General features: G+C 36.3%; 3 protein-coding genes across 5 annotated transcripts; all 3 read right to left on the minus strand.

Annotated features, from left to right (window-relative positions):
• Window positions 1-1,293: 1,293 nt before the first annotated feature.
• Window positions 1,294-3,852, minus strand: LOC144997379 (uncharacterized). Of its 2 annotated transcripts, none has more exons than XM_078957276.1 (2): window positions 3,725-3,852; window positions 1,294-3,011 (listed from the first exon to the last, which is right to left on the minus strand). In XM_078957276.1, exon 2 carries the CDS (start codon window positions 3,007-3,009, stop codon window positions 1,426-1,428), a length of 1,584 nt encoding a protein of 527 aa, XP_078813402.1. In that variant the 5' UTR covers window positions 3,010-3,011; window positions 3,725-3,852; the 3' UTR covers window positions 1,294-1,425. The 2 variants fall into 2 exon arrangements, with proteins under 2 accessions (XP_078813402.1, XP_078813403.1); XM_078957277.1 differs by having other exon boundaries at window positions 1,294-3,019.
• A 5,091-nt stretch (window positions 3,853-8,943) lies between these two features.
• On the minus strand, window positions 8,944-10,045 carry LOC145045486 (putative F-box/kelch-repeat protein At4g22430). The gene is made up of 2 exons (XM_078993808.1): window positions 9,395-10,045; window positions 8,944-8,979 (listed from the first exon to the last, which is right to left on the minus strand). Exons 1-2 carry the CDS (start codon window positions 10,043-10,045, stop codon window positions 8,944-8,946), a joined length of 687 nt encoding a protein of 228 aa, XP_078849934.1.
• A 1,838-nt stretch (window positions 10,046-11,883) lies between these two features.
• On the minus strand, window positions 11,884-14,439 carry LOC144997395 (uncharacterized). Of its 2 annotated transcripts, none has more exons than XM_078957296.1 (2): window positions 14,310-14,439; window positions 11,884-13,601 (listed from the first exon to the last, which is right to left on the minus strand). In XM_078957296.1, exon 2 carries the CDS (start codon window positions 13,597-13,599, stop codon window positions 12,016-12,018), a length of 1,584 nt encoding a protein of 527 aa, XP_078813422.1. In that variant the 5' UTR covers window positions 13,600-13,601; window positions 14,310-14,439; the 3' UTR covers window positions 11,884-12,015. The 2 variants fall into 2 exon arrangements, with proteins under 2 accessions (XP_078813422.1, XP_078813423.1); XM_078957297.1 differs by having other exon boundaries at window positions 11,884-13,609.
• Window positions 14,440-14,891: the final 452 nt, after the last annotated feature.

A 14,891-nucleotide genomic window follows, 5' to 3' on the forward strand; every position in this document is an offset into this window, starting at 1 on the left:
CCCATGGAGAAACAGTTTTAAATGAATTTTTAATAATTGGGAGATATTGAATATTCTTATATAGTTATATTTTTCTAATGTTCCAAAGAAAGTACAAGATAACAGAGGGAGTGAAATTAATTTCAAAATATTACGACCTACGATAACATGTGCTATCTGGTTTTGGGATGAAATAAATAGTTGATGTTGCACTTTGAGTTGGTACATGGTGGAGAATTATGCTACAATTTATAAATGAATCTTTGGATTTGTGTGTTATGCATATTCTTATTTTCCTTTGAGTAGTTCTTTAGAATAAGATGGATAGGTTAATTTTTAATGCACAAATAAGTGTATAACAGATTCTCACCAAAATAATGTATTCGTTTTTTTCAAGATATATTTTCATCGTTCAACAAAATTATCAAGGTTTGGGGTTGGTTTATTGCAGTGGAGAATTTTTAAGTCAACAGTAATAATGTATTCGGAATTGAAATAAAGGTAATTTTTCTTTACCTCTCAAAATTCCATCCCATAATTGTGTAAAAGCTTTAATTATGAAAACATTTCAAGAAAATTCGAACATTAAGTTATTATTTTGTGGTCTTTACTCCTTACAATGAAACAAAGTTGCAATATAGTATCACGTTGGAGAAAGTGATAGTCTGATAGAGACATAGAGTCAATAGCTGTCATTTTTGTTAAATGGAGAAAAAAAATATATTGCGTGGCTTCATCTACACTACGTATTTGCAGTACAAAAGACTAAGTAGTGTAAATTATCTGGTGGTGAGTTATAATAAGGTATTGTAACTTGTAAGATCTATACAAATGTTTTTTGATGCGTCCAATCACAAATCAAATTAGAAATAAAAATTGATATATTTGACTTATCAATTTTTTGGTTAGTCGTGTTTGACATAAATCATGAACACGAACCAAACCAGAGAGCCAAAGACTTTACTACAAGTGTTAACCCATCCAACAAATATTGAAAAAATCAATTTGGTAACATGTTTCAGAATAACACTAATTGCTGAAATAAACTATTCGTTGCCGCCGCTTTATATATATATATATATATATATATATATATATATATATATATATATATATATATATATATATATATATATATATATATATATATATATATATATATATATATATATATATATATATATATATATATATATATATAACAAAATAACAAATATTTTTGCAAGGTCATGTTCTAGGCTTGGCAGACCAATAGGTATACAATAATTAGCAACAAATAATAATCGGGTGTGTTTATATATGCAGCAAATGGCGTATCAAATAAATATAACATTTATAATTATCAAATAAATATAACATTTATAATTATATGTTTAAATATGTTTGAAATACATAGGATACAACGAAAATTAAAACATGTAATAATAAAACAAATAGAGATTATGGTTAACGCCACTTTAGTTTGAACTCTGGGTAGAAATCAGGAGTGGACTCGTCTAGCAAGCTTCTGTGGGAATTTGTTAGGGCTTTCCATTTTTTATGAGGATCCCATCTTATTTGAACATGTTTCAGGTAATGAGGCCAATACGCAGTTCTAGTATTCTTTTTCTCCAATACCTCCCTCAACATAAGCCTGCAAAAGTGATTGTTTTGCTTGAAGGAAACATCTGGCTGTGGAAATACTTGCTTGGGATGGCAAATCTCAAAGAATGCATCAAAAAATGGAGATCGCTCCCACAGGCCTTCGTCCTGATCCGTTTCAAACCACAGTTCTTGCATGTTAGTAGCAGGAGGAAGCAGGAGCCTTGTTCGTAGATCATCGATGTCGATATCCAATGGTGGATTAGAGTTGTCAGTTAATATATGAAGGTAGCACAAGCGTGATAACTCGAATGCTTCCCTCATCATAAGAAAAAAGTCTGCATCAACAGGAAGCTGGAGCATGAGTGAAACCTTGAAATGCTGAAGAGACGAGAGTGGAAACAGAAGACTAGGCAATATGCAGCCAGAAAGATGGACATAAAGTAATTTTGGAGCATAAACTTGTACATCGATAACCATGGCTGGGCACGACAGCAAGAACAATATTTTGATGGAAGGACATGTTAAATGGAAGCTTCCCAACATCCAAGATGTCAAATAAAGTGTCAAACTCTGGAGAAAAGGAAATTGCGATTTGAAGATGTCAAGACACGCATTGTCCGTTATCACACCAGCTAACGTTAAGTGTGTCACGCTTCTTCCTAATGATATTGAAGAGGCGTTGAATGGAGGAGGGGGGTGATCGTGCAGCCAAAATCGTACATCTAGTTTGTAGCTAAACAGGCCAAGATTTGGGACATCACTGATTTCCAAAGCAGTAGAGTCTACAGCATTTAAATTTATTCGTAATTCATAAAGACGAGGAAGGTTTTTAACCTTGATGGTGTTGAACCCATTGCAAGAATTTAAAAGCACTATCTTAACAAGCAAGCTACAAGACGACAATATGTGATTAAGTGCCTCTTCACTTATGCATACACAATCCAAGTGCAGTTCTCGTAGGGACACACACTTGATCACAGGATGCTGGCTAGTCGTCATCGGAACACGGCCCCCAGTCGTACCTGAAACTGTTATCTTAGTTAGGTTTTCACCCGAGAGTATCTCATCTGGCAACGTAAACGAGGCACCATTAAGGGTGATTGAGAGGGAAAACTCTTTGAGACAAGTTTTGTTTGCCACGGGCCCCATCCATTTTTCAGCATGAGAAGCTGACTCCTGGTTCTCGACGTCCATCATAAGGTCAAACCTTTCGATTGGTATGTTGTCACGGAGATACCTGTATAGAACGCGGTCCATGTACGCCAACTTCATGCATCTTTCTCTTCCAACACTGAAGATGAGGATAGGGATGGTAGACCAGGCGTACAGCCATGACTTGGACAACACGCTTGTGCGGGCTGCTTCTTTTACCGGCAACCATGATTGTATACGCTGCATCAACTCAGGAACATCTTCCACTTCCCTTGCACTGGCACTGCTTTTCATCCCTTCAAACCTCAAAACAATTAACAAGTTAACAACACATCATCAATTTTCCACAGACATCTTATGTTATACTTTATTATATACATATAAAATTATGAAATCACCACAACCAAACCAGCACAGCAATGCATTACAACCATATAATATATACAGTGTGTAGCATCCATCCAAAGGAGGGGTTTTGCCTTACAGATTGCTATATACAACACTCTACTAGAAACAAAAGCCTAAAAAACACAAGTTCAAACATGAAACATGTTTGGCTACACGATTATTCAGATACGGTAACAATCCAACAAAAACTCTTGGCCAGCCAGGGTCAAATCCTTTTGAAACAAACAACACCATCCAATCCAAGTTATATAGGTAAAGTTAAGCCAGTAAATTAAAACAGATTAGTTCGGTCAAACCCCGCGATATGATGATAAGCGAACCATGAATTACAACCCATAGTCATTCCTCAAATCGCCTTACCAAATAGCTTTAGATCTATTCAAAACCACTAACAGTTTCAAATTTTCTCTTGGTATCGGTACGAACAGAACCCAAGACACACAAACATGGATTGATAACCAGAATTCCATACTTAGAAGAAAAACCCAATCTTGTAATTTCAAGTTTAATTGCTCTAGTTTATGCCTCCAATTGTTCATATGCAGGATTTACACGCACCAAATAGCAGACAACAAGATGCAAAACAAATTTGATGATTTACCTGATAACTAAAATCCAGAGGCAAGCGGCAACAGCAAGCGTTTCCTCGAGGGTGAGAGTAACCACTAATTATTCATGACCTAGGGTTCATGTTGTACTTTCACTCCTCGTATCTAGACTTTAGTTCTATGTTCTGTTTTTCGTTTTTCTAATTTTATTTTCTTTTTATTTATTATAACCTGACTGACAAAATTACAAGAATGGTCTTCCTGTTCCTGTTAGCCTTTTCTTTTTCTTTTGCTTTTTATTTTTTATTTTCTGTTTTCGTTATGGTCCTTGTAAGTATTTCTCGATTTAATTATTTGGACTCGATCGTCAAATTAATCATGAGTAAATTACAGTTTTGGTCCCTATCGTTTTTCTCACTTTTAGTTCATTTTTAAAAAAATAGACGAGACTCATATTTAAAGAAATTACATAGTACGTCACTTGTTCATAAATTTTTTTTTTTACACTTAAGCATTTCTTTTTTAATTCCTTTTAATCGTTTTTATATTATTTTAATTAAAATAGATACAAACCAAAAACTCACCCATCCCGCCCTCTCGTCCTTAGTTACAACCACATATCTCCTACTAACTCTTTCGCTCCTTATTCACATTGCCTCTATCTCTCTTTTTCTCACTTTCCTGCTGCCATACACCACCATTGGACCACCGCAGTCTGCGACGAACCACCACCATTTGTACATCATCAAACCACCGTCGCCGCCGGATCTGCTTGTGTTTAGCCAAAAACTCTACATCAACCCCAATCCGTCTTCTTATACTTTATCTCTCTCTCTCTCTCTCTCTCTCTCTCTCTCTACTATTTCATCGAAAACCACCACCAACTTCATCTTCAGCCTCCGTTGGTGGTTTAGATCTACAAAAATCTACAACATCGGAGGTAAATTTTTTAGGGCAACATTAGGCTAAAGGTTTTTGTGTATGGATCAATTCTTCAAACCCTAACTTTGACGGTAGCTTTGACAGACCACAACGATGACGAGTAGTGAGTTGATGGTTCGCCAGTCAGCGACTATGGTGGCTATTGTGGGGTCGGCGATATTTTCGCTTTAGATTTGAGAGGGAGAGGCGTCTGGTAGAAGTAGGTGGTTGGCGGATGACGTTGGAGTCGTGAAGTTTTATTAGGATAAGGAAAGAGAGATGGGGGTGAGGGTAGGGAGAAGAAGGTGGTTTGCGTTGGATTGGTTTGCGGCGGATGGTGGTGGCACATGGTGTTGACAGGCTGGTGACTAGTGAAGAGAGAGAGAGAGAGAGAGAGAGAGAGAGGGGGGGAGGGGGGTGGTGGCTCCTTATGGTTTTATATTTAATAAATATAAAAAGAGTAAAAAGAAAAAGAAATTAGAAAGGGTAAAGTATTATTTTAATATTTATAGAGGGACCAACGATGTAATTTCTCCTAACCACAAGGACCATGGGTTCAATTTTTTTAAACCATGAAGACGACTTCGGAGGAAGTTGGGACACGTACTTACCCTTGGCTGAGTTTTCCTATAACAACAGCCATCATTCGAGCATTGGTATGCCACCCTTTGAGTTGTTGTATGGGAGGAGGTGTCGGACTCACATTTGCTGGGGAGAGGTAGGGCAACGTGTGATGGGTAGTACAGAGATTGTGCTTCAGACGACCGAGCAGATTCAGCAGGTCAGACAGAGGTTACTAACGGACCAGAGCCGTCATAAGAGTTATGCGGATAGACGACGGTCAGAACTCGAGTTCCAGGTCGATGACTTCGTACTCCTGAAGGTGTCTCCTTCGAAAAGAGTGATCCGTTTCAGGAAGAGGGGCAAGCTGGGGCCCCGGTACATTGGTCCGTTTAGGGTGACCGCGAGGGTGGGCAGAGTAGCATATCGGTTGGAGCTACCTGCGGAGCTGAGCCAAATTCATGATACCTTCCACGTGTCTCAACTGAGGAAGTGTATTGCCGACGAGACAGCAGTAGTACCACTGGAGGATATTCAGGTGGATGCAAGCCTGAATTATGCTGAGAGGCCAATCACGATTGTGGATCGGAAGATCAAGGTTCTGAGGAACAAGGAGGTGCCTCTGGTTCAAGTCCAGTGGCAACATCAGAGAGGGTCCGAGCTGACTTGGGAGCTAGAGTCAGAGATGCGGGAGCAGTGTCCGGAGTTGTTTGCAGCATGAGACTTCGAGGGCAAAGTCTGGTTCTAGTGGGGGAGAATTGTAACATCCTGAAATTCAGGTACGACTATTTAGCCCTTCTTTTATTCAAAGTGTCAAGTTAAGCCCTTAAGAGGAATTGGTAGCAAATGAGTACGCTGGGCGTACTCAAGAGTACGCTGCGCGTACTCATGCGCTTATTTTGGACGCGGACTTGCCTGAGTACACTGGGCGTACTCAGGGTTACGCTGGGCGTAATGTGTCCAGGTGCAAACCCTAATTTCTGACTTGTGCCCTATATATTGGATGCTAAGGCTCATTTCTCAGCCTCCATAGCAGTGAGTAAAACCCTAATAGAGAACTTTTCATCGTTCTTAGTGAGTGTGTGTGATTTTGGAGCTAAAAGTGACTTGGTGTGCTAGTGAAGAAGAAGGAGAGGAGTTTGTGGAGACTAGAGCTTGAAGTGAAAGTTTGGATCTGAGATCTACAGAGGAAGGAGCTGCATTTGGAGGTATAAAGTTCAAAACTTTCCTCTTCATTTGGTTTGTTGCTTCATGGACCATTTTAGGGTTAAAAGTCCCAAAGGTGGAGACTTTATGAGTGTAATGTGCTCCATGGACCTAGATTTGTCCCATTTCAGTGGTATTTGTGTTATAGATCCATAAAGTTCCCATCTTGGTCGTGGATATGAGATCATGCTTGAGTATTGGGCTTTCTAGTGTTAGGAAATGGTATATTTTGGGTGTTAGTGACTTATTCAGCCCGGTTTCTTCCAACTCATTGTTCCCGCCGGTCAACGGTACCACATCCCAGCGGTACCGCCGGTACCCACCACCCAAACCGCCACGACTCCATCCTCCCTAATAGCACATCAAGATACAGTGCTCTAGCACTATGCGTGAACCGCTTTTTGATTTTGTCCCCATTTACTATTTGAACCGGGAATTGATTTTCTCTGGATTCTCTCCTCTGTCATTTAACACAGAATACTTATCCTTTCTCAGAGGGTGTTTGACATTGCTTTTAAAACATCTTTTGACTTTTAACTTTTCCAGAAAGTTGAAAAACATCCTAAAGATGTTTGGCTATTGAAAAATATATTTTAAAAATGACTTTTTGTATTGAAGGAAAAGAAAGATTTTAAAAATTACAAATTCTATGTGACTTTTGAGACTTTTAACCTGAAAAGTTATGCCAAAAACAAATACAAAGGCTTTTGAAAGATTTTCCCAAACAGCCCCCTCATTCATTCTCTCTAGACATAACCACCACCATCGAGGCCCTCACCACTGGCGGAAATCACACCACTGAAAATCATACCCCATTCTTCCTTCATTCTTCTGTATGACCCTAGATGTGTACCTTATTATCTCCCTCCTTCTCTCTAACCCTAGACGCAACAATCTACTCCCATACCTCACACTTCACGTTACAACTTCGTCTTCATTACTGCCACCATACAAGCACCACCATCAACTGATGTTTTCACCATCTCATCTCTTTCTCACTTGCTTTTCTCTATAAAACTGATAAACCACCGCAATCTCTATCTCCTTGATGAAACTCTCTACAAGTATCTATCTCCATGATGAAACTGATAAAACCACCACAATCTCTATGTCTGTGTAAGATGAAAAGACCTCTAAACGTTGGTGGTGGAAGAATGCTCTTCACTTCTTCAAGAAACATTAGGGCAACAAATGATGTAGCGACGTTCAGAGCATGAGCAATGACTGATGTTTAAGGCATCAGATTTGTGTCTTCTACTCCTGAAGGCATCATTAACATAGAACCGTGTCTTTTTTGGAACCCACTAAGGAGGTAAGATAAAGCTTCGATTCTGTTTCGACCAGGGTAGAGATTATGTTTTGTAATTTTTTTATATATGAATCTATCACTTCTTTTGTTGTTATTCACTCCTCTTTCTTTGATTTATCTAAAATTAGAGAATGAGGTTCAATAATTGTGCTTAATTAGTGGATTTTCTAAGAAGATTTAGAATGTTCTAAAGTGGGTGTTGTTTCATTGTCTTCATCAGGAGGTATAGCAGATGGAGGAGGTCAATAATCCATATGAAGATTTGGTACTACATCTCCCCTCTTCACGTGATCCTTTTGTTTTCCTGTATAACTATGGCAACCATTATTTAAGAGAGTAATGTTTTAATATATTGAAATTGATTTGTTTTCTCTGATCGTTTTGACTAATTTTGGGAGTTATTATTGAAAAGTGATATACTATGCTTAATGTTTACATTTATATAAGTTAGATGGTTGGCACATGCATTGAAAAGGGTTTGAGCTTATGTATCTAAAAAAATGGATATAAGGTGTTTATGTTTACAGTTAATCATTCCATGAAATAAAAAATGGGTGTTTACTTGATTTCTTTAAATTTTGTTTCTTGCTTTTGCATAATTTGTAGTTTTATTTTAACAGAAATGGTCCCTGTTAAAGAAAAAAAATTAAAAACATATTGGAATGCCCTAATAAATCAAGCGAAAGTGTAATGCTATAACTGAGCGGATTCCTCAAAGTACAATGTTCTAATAAGAAATGTTCTATAGTATAATTCTATGAAAGAAGGATGCTATAATACACTCATAACTGAAAGTACTTTGCAATTTCCTACATTTAGCCCTTAACTTAAATGATGCATAACTGCTTCTTAATTTGTTGGTGTCTTTTCTACAGGTGTATACACTTGAGGATGCAACATGATGATGTAGATGTTCATTCCGTTTTTGCCATAATATAACATAACTAGAATGTTATATCACAAAATTTATAGCCTAAAAACTCCCACACCAACGCGCAGTGTAAAAAACCTCGTTTTAGATTAAATTACATAAACGTGCTGCATCTCCATCACAATTGAATCCATCTATATGTGTACTTAGTAGAAAAATCAACGAGTATTATATCCATTCATAGCTTGGTGTATCTTTCTTAATAATTTAACTCCTTTAGTACCAAATTTATTATATCCAGAATTAGAATACAAAGGATAAAAAATGTCTTCACATTCTTTCAACGCATTATTTTAGACTTTTAACATTTTTGTTTCTATCTTTCTTTCCACCTCCTAACACACTTACATTTTACCAACAATATGGGATTTATTTTTTAGCTAATAATAAAAAAATAAATAAAAATCATAACTGATTTAACCAATAATAACAACTTACATTTTAACCAATAATAGCAACTTACTTATATTTTTAAGCAATAATAGAAACGTACTTATCTTTTTAAACAATATTAAAACATACTAATATGTTTAACCAATAAAAGCAATGTACTAATCTTATAACCAATAATAGCAACATGTGTCTCTTATTAACCAATAATATCTTTTTAACCGATTATAGCAACATATACATCTTCTTAACCAATAAGAGCAAAAAACTTATTGGTTTATTTATTTAAAAAAATCAAGCAGCAGCACTTTGGGAGGGCTAATTTCTGCACTTTACTTTTTTTTTTTTTTTTTTTTTTTTTTTTTTTTTTTTTTTGCTTTTAAAAGTGGCAATTGGAACAAGCACCGGCCATCTTGGCAACACAAATGGGATCACAGAATGAAGACTTTGACCGCGGTCATTCGGTTTAGAAGCAAAATCCAGCCTTCTATTCAGAATATTATACGACACAATACGCTCAGGCTCCATGCAATACAAATACACAACATTTGGATTTAACGGATGAAACGATAAAGGAATAAACCATCCGTACCGAGTCAGCCAATTACTCAATTCCAGATCGCTGCGTCTCAACTTAAACTCACAACACCATTCTCCTTTCTCATAATCATTCATAGCCCACATGCTGAACAAATAGAACTGCTTGCGACCATGAGCCACCTCGAAATAACGAAGGGTCCCTTGGCTCTCCCCACATAATTGAGAAGAACTGTCTAAATACTTACTCAGGAGATCTCTGTCATCTGGGAATGGAATTAGGCGAACAGATTTTGGATCTTTGTAAGGATCAAATGCAAGCAGGCCATTATAACGTACTTCCCAATGGAGAGCCCCGTAGCAATAGATTGGGCCATCCGCCAGTTCCGGCCATTGGATGGGAATAGGGCAAGGTAATTTGTAGCTGATCCATTTGCCGGTTTCCGATGAAAACATCTCTAAATTGAGATAATTCAATTCAAAATGTTTCAACCAAACAAATGTATAACCAGTAAGCATATATCGTCATTAACCCTAGTTATTTCTCCATAATCGGTTTTGTTTATATCCATGTAAATGGTTAGCGTGCTATGTTGATCTTCATCCACACATGATTTCTGAGTTTTGGTTATTGCAGAGTTCCAAAAAATCATTAATCAACAAGCATCATAGAACCCTTACATGGCAGTTGATTGAAGATGAAAGTTCATAAACAGAAACAGGAAGAAATTACGGAAGAAAGGCTAGTCTGGTGTTTTTTTTTTTTTTTTTTTTTTTTTACTTTCAGTTTAGGCACCCCAAGTGTTTGATATAATGTCTAACTGTAGGTTTTAACTTCTCTTCGAAAATTTAACTGGTTGGAATTGTGAGTTATGTTCGGGTGTGAGTTTAGTTTTATAGACAATGTCAATATAAAATGGGTTTACTTTAAATGAAAGGGTGGTCGGGTTAGGGAGACTAAAAAATCAGAAAAGGGAGAAGCTGAAATGTGAGTGTATTCAAGCTTCACATTTTTCCAGGTTTGATTAACTGTTGGAAAGTACGGAAAATGGTTTTCAATATGGATTCGAAAATCAACTACCCATGGAGAAACAGTTTTAAATGAATTTTTAATAATTGGGAGATATTGAATATTCTTATATAGTTATATTTTTCTAATGTTCCAAAGAAAGTACAAGATAACAGAGGGAGTGAAATTAATTTCAAAATATTACGACCTACGATAACATGTGCTATCTGGTTTTGGGATGAAATAAATAGTTGATGTTGCACTTTGAGTTGGTACATGGTGGAGAATTATGCTACAATTTATAAATGAATCTTTGGATTTGTGTGTTATGCATATTCTTATTTTCCTTTGAGTAGTTCTTTAGAATAAGATGGATAGGTTAATTTTTAATGCACAAATAAGTGTATAACAGATTCTCACCAAAATAATGTATTCGTTTTTTTCAAGATATATTTTCATCGTTCAACAAAATTATCAAGGTTTGGGGTTGGTTTATTGCAGTGGAGAATTTTTAAGTCAACAGTAATAATGTATTCGGAATTGAAATAAAGGTAATTTTTCTTTACCTCTCAAAATTCCATCCCATAATTGTGTAAAAGCTTTAATTATGAAAACATTTCAAGAAAATTCGAACATTAAGTTATTATTTTGTGGTCTTTACTCCTTACAATGAAACAAAGTTGCAATATAGTATCACGTTGGAGAAAGTGATAGTCTGATAGAGACATAGAGTCAATAGCTGTCATTTTTGTTAAATGGAGAAAAAAAATATATTGCGTGGCTTCATCTACACTACGTATTTGCAGTACAAAAGACTAAGTAGTGTAAATTATCTGGTGGTGAGTTATAATAAGGTATTGTAACTTGTAAGATCTATACAAATGTTTTTTGATGCGTCCAATCACAAATCAAATTAGAAATAAAAATTGATATATTTGACTTATCAATTTTTTGGTTAGTCGTGTTTGACATAAATCATGAACACGAACCAAACCAGAGAGCCAAAGACTTTACTACAAGTGTTAACCCATCCAACAAATATTGAAAAAATCAATTTGGTAACATGTTTCAGAATAACACTAATTGCTGAAATAAACTATTCGTTGCCGCCGCTTTATATATATATATATATATATATATATATATATATATATATATATATATATATATATATATATATATATATATATATATATATATATATATATATATATATATATATATATATATATATAACAAAATAACAAATATTTTTGCAAGGTCATGTTCTAGGCTTGGCAGACCAATAGGTATACAATAATTAGCAACAAATAATAATCGGGTGTGTTTATATATGCAGCAAATGGCGTATCAAATAAATATAACATTTATAATTATCAAATAAATATAACATTTATAATTATATGTTTAAATATGTTTGAAATACATAGGATACAACGAAAATTAAAACATGTAATAATAAAACAAATAGAGATTATGGTTAACGCCACTTTAGTTTGAACTCTGGGTAGAAATCAGGAGTGGACTCGTCTAGCAAGCTTCTGTGGGAATTTGTTAGGGCTTTCCATTTTTTATGAGGATCCCATCTTATTTGAACATGTTTCAGGTAATGAGGCCAATACGCAGTTCTAGTATTCTTTTTCTCCAATACCTCCCTCAACATAAGCCTGCAAAAGTGATTGTTTTGCTTGAAGGAAACATCTGGCTGTGGAAATACTTGCTTGGGATGGCAAATCTCAAAGAATGCATCAAAAAATGGAGATCGCTCCCACAGGCCTTCGTCCTGATCCGTTTCAAACCACAGTTCTTGCATGTTAGTAGCAGGAGGAAGCAGGAGCCTTGTTCGTAGATCATCGATGTCGATATCCAATGGTGGATTAGAGTTGTCAGTTAATATATGAAGGTAGCACAAGCGTGATAACTCGAATGCTTCCCTCATCATAAGAAAAAAGTCTGCATCAACAGGAAGCTGGAGCATGAGTGAAACCTTGAAATGCTGAAGAGACGAGAGTGGAAACAGAAGACTAGGCAATATGCAGCCAGAAAGATGGACATAAAGTAATTTTGGAGCATAAACTTGTACATCGATAACCATGGCTGGGCACGACAGCAAGAACAATATTTTGATGGAAGGACATGTTAAATGGAAGCTTCCCAACATCCAAGATGTCAAATAAAGTGTCAAACTCTGGAGAAAAGGAAATTGCGATTTGAAGATGTCAAGACACGCATTGTCCGTTATCACACCAGCTAACGTTAAGTGTGTCACGCTTCTTCCTAATGATATTGAAGAGGCGTTGAATGGAGGAGGGGGGTGATCGTGCAGCCAAAATCGTACATCTAGTTCGTAGCTAAACAGGCCAAGATTTGGGACATCACTGATTTCCAAAGCAGTAGAGTCTACAGCATTTAAATTTATTCGTAATTCATAAAGACGAGGAAGGTTTTTAACCTTGATGGTGTTGAACCCATTGCAAGAATTTAAAAGCACTATCTTAACAAGCAAGCTACAAGACGACAATATGTGATTAAGTGCCTCTTCACTTATGCATACACAATCCAAGTGCAGTTCTCGTAGGGACACACACTTGATCACAGGATGCTGGCTAGTCGTCATCGGAACACGGCCCCCATGTGTACCTGAAACTCTTATCTTAGTTAGGTTCTCGCCCGAGAGTATCTCATCTGGCAAAGTAAACGAGGCACCGTTAAGGGTGATTGAGAGGGAAAACTCTTTGAGACAAGTTTTGGTTGCCAAGGGCCCGATCCATTTTTCAGCATGAGAAGCTGACTCCTGGTTCTCGACGTCCATCATAAGGTCAAACCTTTCGATTGGTATGTTGTCACGGAGATACCTGTATAGAACACGGTCCATGTACGCCAACTTCATGCATCTTTCTCTTCCAACACTGAAGATGAGGATAGGGATGGTAGACCAGGCGTACAGCCATGACTTGGACAACACGCTTGTGCGGGCTGCTTCTTTTACCGGCAACCATGATTGTATACGCTGCATCAACTCAGGAACATCTTCCACTTCCCTTGCACTGGCACTGCTTTTCATCCCTTCAAACCTCAAAACAATTAACAAGTTAACAACACATCATCAATTTTCCACAGACATCTTATGTTATATTATGTACATATAAAATTATGAAATCACCACAACCAAACCAGCACAGCAATGCATTACAACCATATAATATATACAGTGTGTAGCATCCATCCAAAGGAGGGGTTTTGCCTTACAGATTGCTATATACAGCACTCTACTAGAAACAAAAGCCTAAAAAACACAACTTCAAACATGAAACATGTTTGGCTGCACAATTATTCAGATACGGTAACAATCCAACAAAAACTCTTAGCCAGCCAGGGTCAAATCCTTTTGAAACAAACAACACCATCCAATCCAAGTTATATAGGCAAAGCTAAGCCAGTAAATTAAAACAGATCAGTTCGGTCAAACCCCGCGATATGATGATAAGCGAACCATGAATTACAGCCCATAGTCATTCCTCAAATCGCCTTACCAAATAGCTTTAGATCTATTCAAAACCACTAACAGTTTCAAAATTTCTCTTGGTATCGGTATGAACAGAAACCAAGACACACAAACATGGATTGATAACCAGAATTCCATACTTAGAAGAAAAACCCAATCTTGTAATTTCAAGTTTAATTGCTCTAGTTTATGCCTCCAATTGTTCATATGCAGGATTTACACGCACCAAATAGCAGACAACAAGATGCAAAACAAATTTGATGATTTACCTGATAACTAAAATCCAGAGGCAAGCGGCAACAGCAAGCGTTTCCTCGAGGGTGAGAGTAACCACTAATTATTCATGACCTAGGGTTCATGTTGTACTTTCACTCCTCGTATCTAGATTTTAGTTCTATGTTCTGTTTTTGGTTTTTCTAATTTTATTTTCTTTTTATTTATTATAACCTGAATGACAAAATTACAAGAATGGTCTACCTGTTCCTGTTAGCCTTTTCTTTTTCTTTTGCTTTTTATTTTTTATTTTCTATTTTCGTTATGGTCCTTGTAAGTATTTCTCGATTTAATTATTTGACTCAATCGTCAAATTAATCATGAGTAAATTACAGTTTTGGTCCTATCGTTTTTCTCACTTTTAGTCCATTTTTAAAAAAATAGACGAGACTCATATTTAAAGAAATTACATTGTACGTCCCTTGTCCATAAAAAAGATTTTTTTACACTTAAGTATTTCTTTTTTAATTCCTTTTAATCGTTTTTATATTATTTTAATTAAAATAGATACAAACCAAAAACTCACCCATCCCACCCTCCGGACGGTTGTTACACCCACATATCTCCTACTAACTCTT

This window comes from Lactuca saligna, chromosome 5 (assembly GCF_052625555.1).
Source record: "Lactuca saligna cultivar CGN05327 chromosome 5, ASM5262555v1, whole genome shotgun sequence".
NCBI classification, from domain to species: domain Eukaryota; kingdom Viridiplantae; phylum Streptophyta; class Magnoliopsida; order Asterales; family Asteraceae; genus Lactuca; species Lactuca saligna.

Excerpts from the sequence above, each read along its gene's own strand:
- LOC144997379 (XM_078957276.1), bottom strand. The coding sequence starts at position 3,009 with ATGAAAAGCAGTGCCAGTGCAAGGGAAGTGGAAGATGTTCCTGAGTTG.
- LOC144997395 (XM_078957296.1), bottom strand. The coding sequence starts at position 13,599 with ATGAAAAGCAGTGCCAGTGCAAGGGAAGTGGAAGATGTTCCTGAGTTG.
- LOC145045486 (XM_078993808.1), bottom strand. The coding sequence starts at position 10,045 with ATGCTTACTGGTTATACATTTGTTTGGTTGAAACATTTTGAATTGAAT. Across the intron at positions 8,980-9,394 it reads TTGTGTTGCCAAGATGGCCG|CTAAAAAATAAATCCCATAT; the intron begins GTGCTTGTTCCA and ends TTTTATTATTAG.